The sequence below is a fragment of the Formica exsecta genome, unplaced genomic scaffold (genome assembly GCF_003651465.1).
Source record: "Formica exsecta isolate Colony F162 unplaced genomic scaffold, ASM365146v1 scaffold38, whole genome shotgun sequence".
Taxonomy (NCBI): Eukaryota; Metazoa; Arthropoda; class Insecta; order Hymenoptera; family Formicidae; genus Formica; species Formica exsecta.
In genome coordinates, this window is record NW_021851042.1 from 632,925 (window position 1) to 650,488 (window position 17,564).

Sequence of the window (17,564 nt, forward strand, 5' to 3'; positions counted from 1 at the left end):
TAATAGTTATATATATAATAAATATATTCGGAGATAGGATGCTGTCGAGGAAACTACGAATAAGCAAGTTATAGGTTTTAACTGAGTGTTTATTCGAGCTAGTGAACGGTACAAGTGGATTCGAAGTGCGAGAAATTCTGCGGCTCGCTAGTTTTTCGTTTTATAAGAACATTACGGGAGGATCATGTATTGTCCGCGTGTGTTATGTTTTGCCTGACAATAACATTGAAAATAATCAGTAGGTGAAATAGAGGTAATATACTCATCATATTTTGTGGATTATAATAAATCTCGGTATTACAGAATGTTTATCTTCAAGAAATGTGTACGAACTGTCTCATAACACATTATAAATTCAAATATATTATGTTTATTTACACGCGCCGAAGATACGCAGTTTAACGATTGATTTTAATAAATATATATTATTCTCGGTATAAATAACTTAATCCACGTTCTATATAATTATATATAATTGATTGTTCTAAGCTAATTTAGAACTCGCGGCACTTTTAGTGTCAAATAAACCCGCATAAAAGTTACGATTGTTAATCTTTCTCCTGGCGCACACCCTAAACATATTTCTCTGAAATATTATTATGCATAAAATAAGACTTCTTCAATTCGGAAATAATTAATTGCTTTCATGTCTCACCTGTGTTTCCGTAAGATGGAGGGACGACGAGAACTCTGCTCTTTCGGCTATCGTCAGGTACTGTTTCTCGCGAAACTTTTTCTCGAGCGATAACAGCTGCTGCGTCGTGAACGGCGTTCTTGGCTTTCGGTTTGGCTTGTGCTTTCTAAGAGTGCATCTGACCGGGCCTGGTCCAGGTCCCGGCAATCTTAAGTCCCCTGAAAACCAAAAAAAAAAGACGTGTTTAAATAGGATTAGACTTTCTATTTTTATGCAGATAATTTACTTATCATGTCATCAAATGGAAAAATATGCGTGGAGAAAAGATTTGACATTCAAATATAAAGATGTAACAAAAATCTATCATACGATAAAGTAAAAATCTATGTTTAATAATATAAAACGAAATATTTCTCAATTAAGCGGGAGTAGACTTTAATTTACTTTATAAAAATAGAATATATAAAAGCGGATGTTATTATTTAGTCTATTTAGTCGAGGAATATTTCCGATGCAAGATGTAAAATTTTTATGAGAATATCAATATTACTCAATATCATGGTTTGAATCTCGTCCGTTTTGAGTTGATTTGAGCCGGTGTGAAAACATGCAAGAAGAGATAGATTAAAATAACATTACTCTGCCGCATTACTTCGCTATTTCTGCATCATTAGGGAGAGAGAGAGAGAGAGATGATAATAACGACATCCGTGGATATTTGTATTCGTTTGCTATAAAAATGTCAGTCCACCATCTTCGTACACTCTTCGAGTGATAATGAACGCTGAATGTGCAACGTTAGTTGTTAATTTACGAGTATACGACGATGATTAGGTAAAATGCGTTTTCATAGGTTTTGCGCGATGAAGCGATTACGATCTCACGGCCGCGACGCGGGTGCAAATTAAATCATAAAAAACGAATGTTCAAAGCAAACGGTATCTAATTATCAACGACCAATCATCCCGGTCTCATGCATCCGGCACGCATTATTATCATCGACCGTCGTCGTTTATGACGCGTGTGCAATTAGCTGATACTGCATAAAATCTTGCTACCTTTCCACGATAATGTAATTATTATATATCGACAGCAAAAAGTTCGCATTTTCTCTCATTTCATTTATAAATTTATTTCATTTATAAATTTATTTTATTTATTTTAAAATGTCCACCACCTAAGATTTATTTAATAAAGTATGGCGAAAAAAATAATGTATTATCTATAAAGTGAATATAATAAGAGCTTACAATATATTGTTGCGCTATCAATATTTTTATATTAGACTGCAATGATTGATATTCAATATGACACGTATATTTTAAAGACCATGCACAATTGAGCAAACGAAGTATTGACTATGTTAAGAATTACAGTTGCCGATAAATCCTTCTAATGCGCGCGTGTGTTCTGCAATTAGAAATATTATTTCCCCATAATTCTATTCTGTGACGCATTCTAAATAAGCAACTCATATTATAAGAGTAAGAGTAATTGATATCTCGTCGAAGCGAACCTACGTCAGCCAGATGCGCGGTTACATCGCTTGATTTTGTACGGCTGCAGGTTGGCACAGTGAAAAAGTGTTTTCGACATCCAGCTCGACGGGAACGATGACGATTTCGCGACGGCGAGGAGGGCACGCGTGGATTCCGTGCGCTAATTAACGATCGGTCGTGTACAAAAAAGGCACGGGCCGCCGGCATTGTCGACCGGATCAGTCGAGACACCGGTATTACGTCTTCCATTCTCGTTTGCACCGCTCGTTCCTCGTTTCGCGTGTGTTGCCCGGGGGAGGCAGGCGGGTTTACGCACGTAACCGATCAATATGTTCTCCCTGGAGGCTAATTAATTTCTGCTAATTAAATACTTATTTAGACGGATCAAAGGTAGCAGGATCTGCTCACACCGTTTTCTTCCTTTAAGGACATTGTATATGGATCGTGACAACATTACACGTTGCGATCTTTTACTAAACATTCTGCTAATGGCATTTTACTACCTTTTATAGTGACACTTCATTTTCATGTTAATGAAACGATGTCAGAAATTGCTGCTTATGTCGCTGAACTAATTATTAATGCAATTAATACTCTAATTAAAATATATTATTTATTTATGTTATGAGGAAGAGATTTTTTTATTAACGTCAAACATATATATTTAAAATAATAATCAGGCTCATAATTAGCCATTATTTATTTAGATATAAAATAATAATCTATAATATGCATATAAAATATAATATGAATTCATGTATCATCTTCAATGAATAATATTTTGAAGAAAACACTCGGAGATATAAAAATCTTTGAATGTATAAATTTGTTCTAAATTTATAAAAATGCGAAAATACTTACAATTTACAAATATGGCAATCTGTTCCATTTGCGCCCATGCATAAAATATCCATAATGTTTGAGTTTACAAAACGAAGTACGTAAGAAGATACCGCAAATCTGCGCGAAGCGACGATCTGTCGTTACGTCGATATCCCTTCCATTCACGCGGTAACATAGCGATTTCATGTCGCTCGCCAAAGTTAGCCATGCCGCGCACGTAAACGATCAATATGTTCTTCTCGACTGCTAATTAATTTCCGTTAATTACCTGATCGCTGAGACATGCACGCGGATAAGTATTTTGCTATAACGACCGTTGGCGAATAGAATACGATTCGTCCTCCTCCGACTCTGCGTTGTAAATTTTTCGGATAACCAAATGCAATGATAAAGATTACTGAGATTATAAAATTCTTGAGATATCAAAATGTATACACCGCGTTTAGCGCTAAACCAGCCTAATTAGAAATGTATAGAATTATAAATTTTAAGTTCAGCTATAATATAATAAAATGTAAAATAATGTAAAACATTATTTACATTACGCTATAATTAAAAACTTGAAATTTACCTTAAGATTAATAAAAAATATCAGCTTTTCGTGGGCTATTATTTGGGTATATAATTTACGCGAATATTTATATAAAATTTAAAAAAATAATTACATCTCAACATGCACTATTCTGCATTACTTTCGTCAACGGATGCTGGGTTTTTGGAGATGTCGAGGAAAGACCGCGCGGCCAGCAACATCGTTGGAACGACTGAGGCGGGTAATTATGTCCACGGAATGATGAATCGTCCAAAATACTTTGTAGAACATCATTGGACACGGGATGGGCGTCGTTAATTCATTCTTGCGCGTGCAATCCAGATAAATGCGTGCGGGAAGCGCCGTACAAACATTATAAATGATGTTCGTATTTATAATTTTCGAAAGCCGTCATCCAGCGACAAGCTACGGTATTATCAACCCTATGAGAAGCCGCGTATCATAACCCGCTGATTATTATCAGCTGTGGAGGGCTAGTAAAAACTGGCTAACAGACTTTTTCTGTTTTATTTTTCAAATCCGAGCAAGGAAAAAGCGCGATTCTAAAGACATGGTTTAGAAAAGGATACATGCAGAAATGTCACTTGTAACAAAAATTATTACAATCAATTTTAAATTTCTTTGTAAAATATATCATCATTTTTTGATACGATTAATTTCCGCGGTTAGAAGCTAATTCGCATCGCTTAAAGTTTTTTGTTGAAAATATTAAAGACTAACAAAAGACGCCGTAATTAGCCGAGTTCCCTGTAAGTGAACAATCATCTCGGAGCAATGCGACTGCAATAATCGCGAATGGTACAATAATGATGCGTATCGGGCTGCTTCGGCTTCCGTTCTAAGTGCCGATAATTGGTGTCGTGGAAAAAAGACGAGAAAGACAAATCGTAAGAGGAACGCATAGGGGCGAGATCGAGAGACCGAAAAGCGAACGGTTTGTCGTTATCGTTCGCAAAAAACTTCGTCGAGCGTCGTAGCACAGGAAGCTGAATGCGCTACACTAAACCTAACAGGCCACCTTAACAAGAGCAGTTTTTATCCGGTATCTCTTGAATGCATTATGGATGTCGTGAGTTATGTATGACTCTATCATGTTGAACTGTTCGCGATCTCGGTTGGCGCGCGGGCCGATCCACCTTCGTCAACTTTCCATTTTCTGTCAGTAACATCTGGAGAATAAGACACATACTCTCTCTCTCTCTCTCTCTATGCGAGAGTAGCATGTAATGCCCTTATATGCTTTTATTAAAGAGCAAAAAAGAGAATTTCGCAATTGTGTATTTTTCTAATAATTTTTCTAAAAATCTTTTTATTCCTCAATTGTTGCTTTATATCGAACATTTAAAATTCGGATTTTGTTATAATTAATAAATGACGTACGCACAATTTATTCAATTATTTCGTTTTGGAAAATAAAGAAGTTATTAGGACGCAGTTACTTTAGGCATTCTTATTCATTGCGGGAAATTACGTATTTTTCCGATTATTTTCCTAATATTTTTTCTTTCTGTGGTTACCATGCATGTTGCTTATATTGAATACTATAAGCGTTACTTTCAATTATGAAACTTTAGAAAATAATACACGGAGCAGATAGTTACTCTTATATATATTCATAATAATTTCATGCTCGTGTGTTTTATCAATATTTTCTCTTTTTCGATTTCGCTTTACCGATATTGCGTTGCCTTACATTAAGTGCTGCGTTCAATTATCAGTCATTTTGAAAGATGTAAGGAATCTCACGTTATCTGCATAAATTTCCCTAAATCTCTTTAATAATTCTCTTTTGTTACACGATTGATTTTATTATTCCGGTGACTATAAAAAGAGCTCAGCAGATATTATTTAGGATAGAAGATCGTACACTTTTCAATGATATCTACCTAAGATTATGCAGTCCTTGCCACAGCTATAGCGGTTTATTTTTCGAGAAGACGATCCTCGTTAAATGTCCCCGTTGTAAATAATGTCGCGAATCTCAAAGTTTCCGCAAGCGAGATTATATCCGCGCGTAATGAGGAATTTACGCTCTTTCCGAGAAAGAAATCTCTAAAACCATTACGAGCTCTCTCGGCGAGCATAAGAGTTGACGCGCGAGTAGCGAAGCTAGGCACGAGAAGTACTCTTATCCTTTTGCAGTCTCACGAGTACTCGAGTACTCGAGGCGGAGTACCTTGAAGAGAGCCACGATGCAGTTCGTTGCTCACAAGGTGTCGGTTACATCTTAATGAGGTATTACTTTAATTGTCCATTAGGGATATATTTTGTCATGTAGTAATATTCATGAGTCCTTTACTTACACGAGGACACGAGTCTTTGCACTTCAACGTCTTTCTCCATTAAAGGAATATTCCATTCCCTTAGGCAAATGGTAATAACTGTAGTTGAAAGAATTAATTGCGATTAAGAAATAATTAATGCGAGGATCTACGATCAAACATTGTCATCATAATTGATATCACGTTTTCATGCGTAAACATCTCGGAATCTTAATAAATTAATATATCTTGTCATATTTTATATTGAACAAATATAACTCAATTAAGTGCATATATTTTCATATATATTTTGCTCTTACAACGATATCCTAGCTTCTTGATAGCAATCACTAATTGATAAGAGAAAGTGAGCAGCCTCGCAATCAGTAATTAATAAACCACAACTAATTCTCTCGTTGAAGTTATCGTAAATTATTTATCAATGAAGTGTGCTTCCACAGGTAGCAACAACGCGGCGTCTAATTATCACGACTTGGAACCTACGCGGCTACGACTTTCCTTCTTTCGATTTATTAGCCAATTACAATCCATATATTCACCACCGGTCATGAAACAAGATCTGTATCTGTACGTCTGATCACTTTTGTACCTGTCTCAAGAATCGCGTTGCAGTTGCTTTCACGGTTTCTCCTTCCTCATTAGGCAATTACATTGAGCTTTATCTGCGTGGTCGATTTTTCGTTCGCGTTGTTATATAGTGATTTCTGTATCACACCAAAGGCGACGAAAAACGCCTCTTATTGTCGCTTTGTGAGCGCAGATCTTGCGTCCTAATAGCCTAGATATACGACGATCGAGTCCGACGCGCAATCGAACTTTCCGCACCGATCATACGCGTTTCAGGGAGCCGGTCGCAAGATGTAGGGACTCGAGTTCCGTGTGACATTTGTGGAATAGACTCAGGAAAGTCAGTAAGGCTTTAATGACCGAGTTGCAACCCTATTGACGTTGACGAGTGGAGGGAAAATCGCGACTTCGATGGCTGCACGCGTGAGTAAGTACACTCGATAAGTGAATGATGTTAAAACTCTAATAGTTCTTGGAATTGATGGCTAACGCATACCCACAGTAATTTTATGTTCAGAGACACTGTTAAGTGATACTAGAAAATATTTTACAATATATTTGCTTCATAAAAAGTAGCAAGAAAAATATCAGATAAAATGAAATAATTTTGAGTGACGAAAAGACGATGTAGTAATTAGTCTAAATTAATAGTTATTAATAATTACAAAAGATAATTAATAATTACATAAATGTTACAACGCGCATAATAAATTTGTATTTAACATTCGCCAAAAAAGGATTTATATTCCAAATTTATTAGAATCTGTAAGTTTCTAAAAATACAATAATTTTAAAATTATCGTTGTTGTATAATTAATAATTTATTTAAATTAATAACACGGATTAATAATATAGATTTCGCGCGCGTAAAAATTCTAGCTTAAAGTTATAATATAATTATGTAAGAATTAAAAATTATAGAATATAAAATTATATGTCGAGCAACACAATGAACTATTTTAATCAGCAATTTAATCAAACTTTAGATTGAGTTAATATTGACAAGGATATATATGTATAATAATAATATATGTATGATATAATATTATATCCTTAAATATAATAGCAGTAATGAATTCAAATATAATATATATTGCCCACTAAATATTTATCTACTAGATTGTCACACACGCGCGCGTTAGAATTTTAATATTCTATCATTAATCTTACGATATTATTCCCATTAAATCTTTCGATTTAATCTTTCGATTTAATGGGAATAGCTCGAAAAAAAAATCATTGGCTAAGACGGCTAAGATATCTTGTCAATTAAATACGATGCTAGTTTTAAAGTCTGAAATTTCTTTCAGATTTAAGCTTTCATCTCTCTCTCTCTCTCTCTCTCTCTCTCTCTCTCTCTCTCATGAGAATATCAATATTACTCAATATCATGGTTTGAATCTCGTCCGTTTTGAGTTGATTTGAGCCGGTGTGAAAACATGCAAGAAGAGATAGATTAAAATAACATTACTCTGCCGCATTACTTCGCTATTTCTGCATCATTAGGGAGAGAGAGAGAGAGAGATGATAATAACGACATCCGTGGATATTTGTATTCGTTTGCTATAAAAATGTCAGTCCACCATCTTCGTACACTCTTCGAGTGATAATGAACGCTGAATGTGCAACGTTAGTTGTTAATTTACGAGTATACGACGATGATTAGGTAAAATGCGTTTTCATAGGTTTTGCGCGATGAAGCGATTACGATCTCACGGCCGCGACGCGGGTGCAAATTAAATCATAAAAAACGAATGTTCAAAGCAAACGGTATCTAATTATCAACGACCAATCATCCCGGTCTCATGCATCCGGCACGCATTATTATCATCGACCGTCGTCGTTTATGACGCGTGTGCAATTAGCTGATACTGCATAAAATCTTGCTACCTTTCCACGATAATGTAATTATTATATATCGACAGCAAAAAGTTCGCATTTTCTCTCATTTCATTTATAAATTTATTTCATTTATAAATTTATTTTATTTATTTTAAAATGTCCACCACCTAAGATTTATTTAATAAAGTATGGCGAAAAAAATAATGTATTATCTATAAAGTGAATATAATAAGAGCTTACAATATATTGTTGCGCTATCAATATTTTTATATTAGACTGCAATGATTGATATTCAATATGACACGTATATTTTAAAGACCATGCACAATTGAGCAAACGAAGTATTGACTATGTTAAGAATTACAGTTGCCGATAAATCCTTCTAATGCGCGCGTGTGTTCTGCAATTAGAAATATTATTTCCCCATAATTCTATTCTGTGACGCATTCTAAATAAGCAACTCATATTATAAGAGTAAGAGTAATTGATATCTCGTCGAAGCGAACCTACGTCAGCCAGATGCGCGGTTACATCGCTTGATTTTGTACGGCTGCAGGTTGGCACAGTGAAAAAGTGTTTTCGACATCCAGCTCGACGGGAACGATGACGATTTCGCGACGGCGAGGAGGGCACGCGTGGATTCCGTGCGCTAATTAACGATCGGTCGTGTACAAAAAAGGCACGGGCCGCCGGCATTGTCGACCGGATCAGTCGAGACACCGGTATTACGTCTTCCATTCTCGTTTGCACCGCTCGTTCCTCGTTTCGCGTGTGTTGCCCGGGGGAGGCAGGCGGGTTTACGCACGTAACCGATCAATATGTTCTCCCTGGAGGCTAATTAATTTCTGCTAATTAAATACTTATTTAGACGGATCAAAGGTAGCAGGATCTGCTCACACCGTTTTCTTCCTTTAAGGACATTGTATATGGATCGTGACAACATTACACGTTGCGATCTTTTACTAAACATTCTGCTAATGGCATTTTACTACCTTTTATAGTGACACTTCATTTTCATGTTAATGAAACGATGTCAGAAATTGCTGCTTATGTCGCTGAACTAATTATTAATGCAATTAATACTCTAATTAAAATATATTATTTATTTATGTTATGAGGAAGAGATTTTTTTATTAACGTCAAACATATATATTTAAAATAATAATCAGGCTCATAATTAGCCATTATTTATTTAGATATAAAATAATAATCTATAATATGCATATAAAATATAATATGAATTCATGTATCATCTTCAATGAATAATATTTTGAAGAAAACACTCGGAGATATAAAAATCTTTGAATGTATAAATTTGTTCTAAATTTATAAAAATGCGAAAATACTTACAATTTACAAATATGGCAATCTGTTTCCATTTGCGCCCATGCATAAAATATCCATAATGTTTGAGTTTACAAAACGAAGTACGTAAGAAGATACCGCAAATCTGCGCGAAGCGACGATCTGTCGTTACGTCGATATCCCTTCCATTCACGCGGTAACATAGCGATTTCATGTCGCTCGCCAAAGTTAGCCATGCCGCGCACGTAAACGATCAATATGTTCTTCTCGACTGCTAATTAATTTCCGTTAATTACCTGATCGCTGAGACATGCACGCGGATAAGTATTTTGCTATAACGACCGTTGGCGAATAGAATACGATTCGTCCTCCTCCGACTCTGCGTTGTAAATTTTTCGGATAACCAAATGCAATGATAAAGATTACTGAGATTATAAAATTCTTGAGATATCAAAATGTATACACCGCGTTTAGCGCTAAACCAGCCTAATTAGAAATGTATAGAATTATAAATTAAGTTCAGCTATAATATATAATAAAATGTAAAATAATGTAAAACATTATTTACATTACGCTATAATTAAAAACTTGAAATTTACCTTAAGATTAATAAAAAATATCAGCTTTTCGTGGGCTATTATTTGGGTATATAATTTACGCGAATATTTATATAAAATTTAAAAAAATAATTACATCTCAACATGCACTATTCTGCATTACTTTCGTCAACGGATGCTGGGTTTTTGGAGATGTCGAGGAAAGACCGCGCGGCCAGCAACATCGTTGGAACGACTGAGGCGGGTAATTATGTCCACGGAATGATGAATCGTCCAAAATACTTTGTAGAACATCATTGGACACGGGATGGGCGTCGTTAATTCATTCTTGCGCGTGCAATCCAGATAAATGCGTGCGGGAAGCGCCGTACAAACATTATAAATGATGTTCGTATTTATAATTTTCGAAAGCCGTCATCCAGCGACAAGCTACGGTATTATCAACCCTATGAGAAGCCGCGTATCATAACCCGCTGATTATTATCAGCTGTGGAGGGCTAGTAAAAACTGGCTAACAGACTTTTTCTGTTTTATTTTTCAAATCCGAGCAAGGAAAAAGCGCGATTCTAAAGACATGGTTTAGAAAAGGATACATGCAGAAATGTCACTTGTAACAAAAATTATTACAATCAATTTTAAATTTCTTTGTAAAATATATCATCATTTTTTTATACGATTAATTTCCGCGGTTAGAAGCTAATTCGCATCGCTTAAAGTTTTTTGTTGAAAATATTAAAGACTAACAAAAGACGCCGTAATTAGCCGAGTTCCCTGTAAGTGAACAATCATCTCGGAGCAATGCGACTGCAATAATCGCGAATGGTACAATAATGATGCGTATCGGGCTGCTTCGGCTTCCGTTCTAAGTGCCGATAATTGGTGTCGTGGAAAAAAGACGAGAAAGACAAATCGTAAGAGGAACGCATAGGGGCGAGATCGAGAGACCGAAAAGCGAACGGTTTGTCGTTATCGTTCGCAAAAAACTTCGTCGAGCGTCGTAGCACAGGAAGCTGAATGCGCTACACTAAACCTAACAGGCCACCTTAACAAGAGCAGTTTTTATCCGGTATCTCTTGAATGCATTATGGATGTCGTGAGTTATGTATGACTCTATCATGTTGAACTGTTCGCGATCTCGGTTGGCGCGCGGGCCGATCCACCTTCGTCAACTTTCCATTTTCTGTCAGTAACATCTGGAGAATAAGACACATACTCTCTCTCTCTCTCTCTCTATGCGAGAGTAGCATGTAATGCCCTTATATGCTTTTATTAAAGAGCAAAAAAGAGAATTTCGCAATTGTGTATTTTTCTAATAATTTTTCTAAAAATCTTTTTATTCCTCAATTGTTGCTTTATATCGAACATTTAAAATTCGGATTTTGTTATAATTAATAAATGACGTACGCACAATTTATTCAATTATTTCGTTTTGGAAAATAAAGAAGTTATTAGGACGCAGTTACTTTAGGCATTCTTATTCATTGCGGGAAATTACGTATTTTTCCGATTATTTTCCTAATATTTTTTCTTTCTGTGGTTACCATGCATGTTGCTTATATTGAATACTATAAGCGTTACTTTCAATTATGAAACTTTAGAAAATAATACACGCGGCAGATAGTTACTCTTATATATATTCATAATAATTTCATACTCGTGTGTTTTATCAATATTTTCTCTTTTTCGATTTCGCTTTACCGATATTGCGTTGCCTTACATTAAGTGCTGCGTTCAATTATCAGTCATTTTGAAAGATGTAAGGAATCTCACGTTATCTGCATAAATTTCCCTAAATCTCTTTAATAATTCTCTTTTGTTACACGATTGATTTTATTATTCCGGTGACTATAAAAAGAGCTCAGCAGATATTATTTAGGATAGAAGATCGTACACTTTTCAATGATATCTACCTAAGATTATGCAGTCCTTGCCACAGCTATAGCGGTTTATTTTTCGAGAAGACGATCCTCGTTAAATGTCCCCGTTGTAAATAATGTCGCGAATCTCAAAGTTTCCGCAAGCGAGATTATATCCGCGCGTAATGAGGAATTTACGCTCTTTCCGAGAAAGAAATCTCTAAAACCATTACGAGCTCTCTCGGCGAGCATAAGAGTTGACGCGCGAGTAGCGAAGCTAGGCACGAGAAGTACTCTTATCCTTTTGCAGTCTCACGAGTACTCGAGTACTCGAGGCGGAGTACCTTGAAGAGAGCCACGATGCAGTTCGTTGCTCACAAGGTGTCGGTTACATCTTAATGAGGTATTACTTTAATTGTCCATTAGGGATATATTTTGTCATGTAGTAATATTCATGAGTCCTTTACTTACACGAGGACACGAGTCTTTGCACTTCAACGTCTTTCTCCATTAAAGGAATATTCCATTCCCTTAGGCAAATGGTAATAACTGTAGTTGAAAGAATTAATTGCGATTAAGAAATAATTAATGCGAGGATCTACGATCAAACATTGTCATCATAATTGATATCACGTTTTCATGCGTAAACATCTCGGAATCTTAATAAATTAATATATCTTGTCATATTTTATATTGAACAAATATAACTCAATTAAGTGCATATATTTTCATATATATTTTGCTCTTACAACGATATCCTAGCTTCTTGATAGCAATCACTAATTGATAAGAGAAAGTGAGCAGCCTCGCAATCAGTAATTAATAAACCACAACTAATTCTCTCGTTGAAGTTATCGTAAATTATTTATCAATGAAGTGTGCTTCCACAGGTAGCAACAACGCGGCGTCTAATTATCACGACTTGGAACCTACGCGGCTACGACTTTCCTTCTTTCGATTTATTAGCCAATTACAATCCATATATTCACCACCGGTCATGAAACAAGATCTGTATCTGTACGTCTGATCACTTTTGTACCTGTCTCAAGAATCGCGTTGCAGTTGCTTTCACGGTTTCTCCTTCCTCATTAGGCAATTACATTGAGCTTTATCTGCGTGGTCGATTTTTCGTTCGCGTTGTTATATAGTGATTTCTGTATCACACCAAAGGCGACGAAAAACGCCTCTTATTGTCGCTTTGTGAGCGCAGATCTTGCGTCCTAATAGCCTAGATATACGACGATCGAGTCCGACGCGCAATCGAACTTTCCGCACCGATCATACGCGTTTCAGGGAGCCGGTCGCAAGATGTAGGGACTCGAGTTCCGTGTGACATTTGTGGAATAGACTCAGGAAAGTCAGTAAGGCTTTAATGACCGAGTTGCAACCCTATTGACGTTGACGAGTGGAGGGAAAATCGCGACTTCGATGGCTGCACGCGTGAGTAAGTACACTCGATAAGTGAATGATGTTAAAACTCTAATAGTTCTTGGAATTGATGGCTAACGCATACCCACAGTAATTTTATGTTCAGAGACACTGTTAAGTGATACTAGAAAATATTTTACAATATATTTGCTTCATAAAAAGTAGCAAGAAAAATATCAGATAAAATGAAATAATTTTGAGTGACGAAAAGACGATGTAGTAATTAGTCTAAATTAATAGTTATTAATAATTACAAAAGATAATTAATAATTACATAAATGTTACAACGCGCATAATAAATTTGTATTTAACATTCGCCAAAAAAGGATTTATATTCCAAATTTATTAGAATCTGTAAGTTTCTAAAAATACAATAATTTTAAAATTATCGTTGTTGTATAATTAATAATTTATTTAAATTAATAACACGGATTAATAATATAGATTTCGCGCGCGTAAAAATTCTAGCTTAAAGTTATAATATAATTATGTAAGAATTAAAAATTATAGAATATAAAATTATATGTCGAGCAACACAATGAACTATTTTAATCAGCAATTTAATCAAACTTTAGATTGAGTTAATATTGACAAGGATATATATGTATAATAATAATATATGTATGATATAATATTATATCCTTAAATATAATAGCAGTAATGAATTCAAATATAATATATATTGCCCACTAAATATTTATCTACTAGATTGTCACACACGCGCGCGTTAGAATTTTAATATTCTATCATTAATCTTACGATATTATTCCCATTAAATCTTTCGATTTAATCTTTCGATTTAATGGGAATAGCTCGAAAAAAAAATCATTGGCTAAGACGGCTAAGATATCTTGTCAATTAAATACGATGCTAGTTTTAAAGTCTGAAATTTCTTTCAGATTTAAGCTTTCATCTCTCTCTCTCTCTCTCTCTCTCTCTCTCTCTCTCTCTCAATGGGATAACTCCAAAAAAAAAAAATCATTGGCTAAGACGGCTAAGATATCTTGTCAATTAAATACGATGCTAGTTTTAAAGTCTGAAATTTCTTTCAGATTTAAGCTTTCATCTCTCTCTCTCTCTCTCTCTCTCTCTCTCTCTCTCTTTCTTTCTTTCTCTCGCGTGTGTGGTAAAGGTAAATTGAAGTAGAAATTTTTTAGCAAGGCCGATAATATCCGCCTACTCGCGTGACCCATGACATTAATACAGTGCATTATGAGTCTGTATGCGTGTCATGTACTCTCATAAGAGTTTGCGTAATCCATCTAATCACCGACATTGTAATCGTATGGTCTCAAGCAAATGAAAAGAAATGTAGCAAAACCACTGCGTGCATTCGTCAACTTTCTCAAGTTTTTAGACACAAGTTTATATTTTTATTTCGGAGAATATTTCTCTCTTTACCTTTATTATTAAGATATTAAGATATAATAAGACAATTAAAGTTAAGTGATGACAATTGCGATTTAACATATTCATCCATATTTTCTCGAGAGATTTATTTGAGAGATTTGTTTAAAATAGATTTAACGATACGAGTATCGTAAATCATCGGCGTGTGTTATGATACAAAAATGTAAATTTTTCGTTTTAACATAACATGAAATCTCACTTTAAAATTTCATTTTAAAATACGACAATTGACGAAAATTTAATTATGAGATGTTTTGATCGTATTAGACTTACCGTTTGGGCTGGTGGGCCCGCCGTGCGGCGTGTAAAGATGTCCATGAGGATTGTGCGGATGTGGGGGTGGGGGTAGCCACGCGAACCCCGCCAGAGAATGTGGAAATCCCGCGGGGTTCCAGCCGGGAGCGCCGGGTGCTCCGGCGAGATATGGTGGCCCCTGCGAAGGCCTTTGCACTCCGGGATGAATCGGCTGAGGCACTACCGGACTGGACTTCTCCTCCTTCTCTTGGCTGGCCTCCAGATCCCTCTCCAGCTCGCAATCCGAGTCCATCACGTTCAGGTCCTCAGACTGCCCGACGCTTCTTATTTCATGATCCTCGAGATCCAGATGATCCGTCGTTCGGTCTCCTTCCAACGAGCGATTCGCCTCGGAGTCGCTATGATCATCTAGGATCTCCCGTCTACTTGCGGGTGATACGGATCTCGGATTCGTGATCCTGTCGATCCTCTCGTCATCTTCCTGAATGCGCTCCTGTTCTCGCTGAAGTATCGTCTCGCCAATTACGCTCGGCGAGTTGGTCGTCAGTCGATGATCGTCTCGGTTTTTTGGAATCTCTTGATCTATCCTGATGGGTGAGGACGACTTATCGTGGCTCGTCCTGGAAAAATCCTTCACCGTGAGCATCTCATGGCGAGCGGACGGGTGATCCTGATCGAGTCTGCTCGGATGATGATGGTGATGATTGCCGAAGCTGGCGAGCCCGTGAGGACTTAGCCTGGCGAGCAATTCTCTGCTCTGAAGCCTCTGCTGTTCCATTAGCAGCTCTCGATATCTAGTCTCCATCTCGAGATTCTTTTCCGCGTCCATCCTGTCATCGTTGTCTCGCCTGGCCGCGAAGGCTCCGCCACCGATGGCACTCTTTTTCGTGCCGCTCAGCAGGGAGTCGACACTGAAACTGATCTTGCCACTTCGCGGCTTCAAATTCGAAGACGCTGACGTCGGAGTAGCCATGTCGACGTCCTCGCACAGGCGATCGTTGCCAGAATCCGGGCCCGTCACTACGCCTTCGCCGTTGCTCATACTGATTCTAACGTACACCAGTTTCTCGAGATTTTACGTCTCGCAAATCTCGGAATACAACCGCGGAATATCCGCGATTTTATTGCATCTACACGTTGAAGTCATTCGAAGATGCAATTGAAAAGACCGTCCAATTGCTGTCTAAGTTCCATGTTGCAAAGTCTATTCCACGGCAATTTCTAACGGAACTCCGAACAAATAGCGTTGTAATTCAAAGTGTCAGCTGACAATCGCTGCATTAGTTATTCGAGAATATCTGTCAAAGAACGATCGATCTGGTGGATTGACGCGATCGAGTCACGCGGCACTTTCAGGCGACGATCAGTTACATCGCGATTCCTGGACGAATCTAGTCAGTGAAGTCGAAGATGCTTTCTAGATACAGTCCGTCGCCTCAGCAAGTCCCGTGCTCCGTTATTCTTGGAATCCGCCGCATCGCCGCGGAATGACCCAGCCGACACGAGCGGATTCCCCCATTAAAGTCAGAAGAGTGTTTTTAAGATATCAACATGATGACCCAACTCTTCTTGTCTCTTAACTTTTATATCTTTCGCATCCCGACCGATCTTTGGCCGATATTCTTATATGGCAACTTTCTTTTCACGATACTTTATGGTCTTTTCTCAGGCAGCGCTTGATGAGGCTGTATAAAAACATTTGAACCACACTACTTAAATAAAATATGCAGGATAAAATCTGCGCTGTGCAATACTTGTTTTTATTAAAAATAATGTCGCGTGGATCAATTTTACATTGACAGTTTCTACTATCATGTATGTTTCTACTATGTTGTATAAATGTCAATGATCAATTCTAATCTGTCATGTATGTACTTCCCGCTAATATTCTAAAAGGTATTTTATAACATTGTATTTACTTGTTCTAAATTCAGATTATTCTTCATGATGTGGCATGTACGTACGATACACTTTAATGCTTTGTCTATTCCACCATTATATTACAAATGTCATTCTTTGCGAATAATGTCATTATTAATCATCGACGAACTAGATCTTTAGAAGCGTAGCTCGAGGAGAATCAAATGTTGATTTTCAACGTCAACAGATAGAGAGTCCGTCGGCCGTCGCTGCCATCAACGTATTCTTCCGCGCGTTCGAGAATATTGAACGTTGGCGTCGTTCGATATATACGCGATCTCCTTTAGCACTTCTAGGTTTCTGTCGAAATACTCGGACTCTTCGTACACCGATGACGTCGACACGGTGGACCTCACGACGGTTCACCGGGATGGTCAAGCGCGTACTCCAGCTTACGTTACGTGACGGAGGGGATAAGGCGGGAGAGTACCGATGATCTTACCGGAAAAGAACCGGTGACCGTCAGTGCGGCGGAGTACAAATGTAATCGGGTGTAATCTGTGTAATCTGCCGCGTGGTGACCGCCACTGCCGCGGAAACGGCACTGATTACCAGCTCGGCTGCACTCGCGGCGGAGAGCCCTGCCGGGACCCATTCTCCCTCTCTCTCCCTC

General features: G+C 37.2%; 1 protein-coding gene across 1 annotated transcript in view; it reads right to left on the reverse strand.

The window, feature by feature from the left end:
- LOC115239409 (homeobox protein HMX1-like) overlaps nucleotides 1-17,321 on the reverse strand; it is a 22,887-nt gene extending 5,566 nt beyond the window's left edge. The window contains exons 1-2 of the mRNA XM_029813914.1: nucleotides 15,050-17,321; nucleotides 656-852 (exon numbers count right to left, since the gene is read on the reverse strand). Of these exons, the coding sequence (XP_029669774.1) occupies nucleotides 656-852; nucleotides 15,050-16,073 (1,221 nt within the window). The 5' untranslated portion in view covers nucleotides 16,074-17,321. The remainder of the gene's footprint in view (nucleotides 1-655; nucleotides 853-15,049) is intronic.
- Between the last annotated feature and the right edge of the window lie 243 nt (nucleotides 17,322-17,564).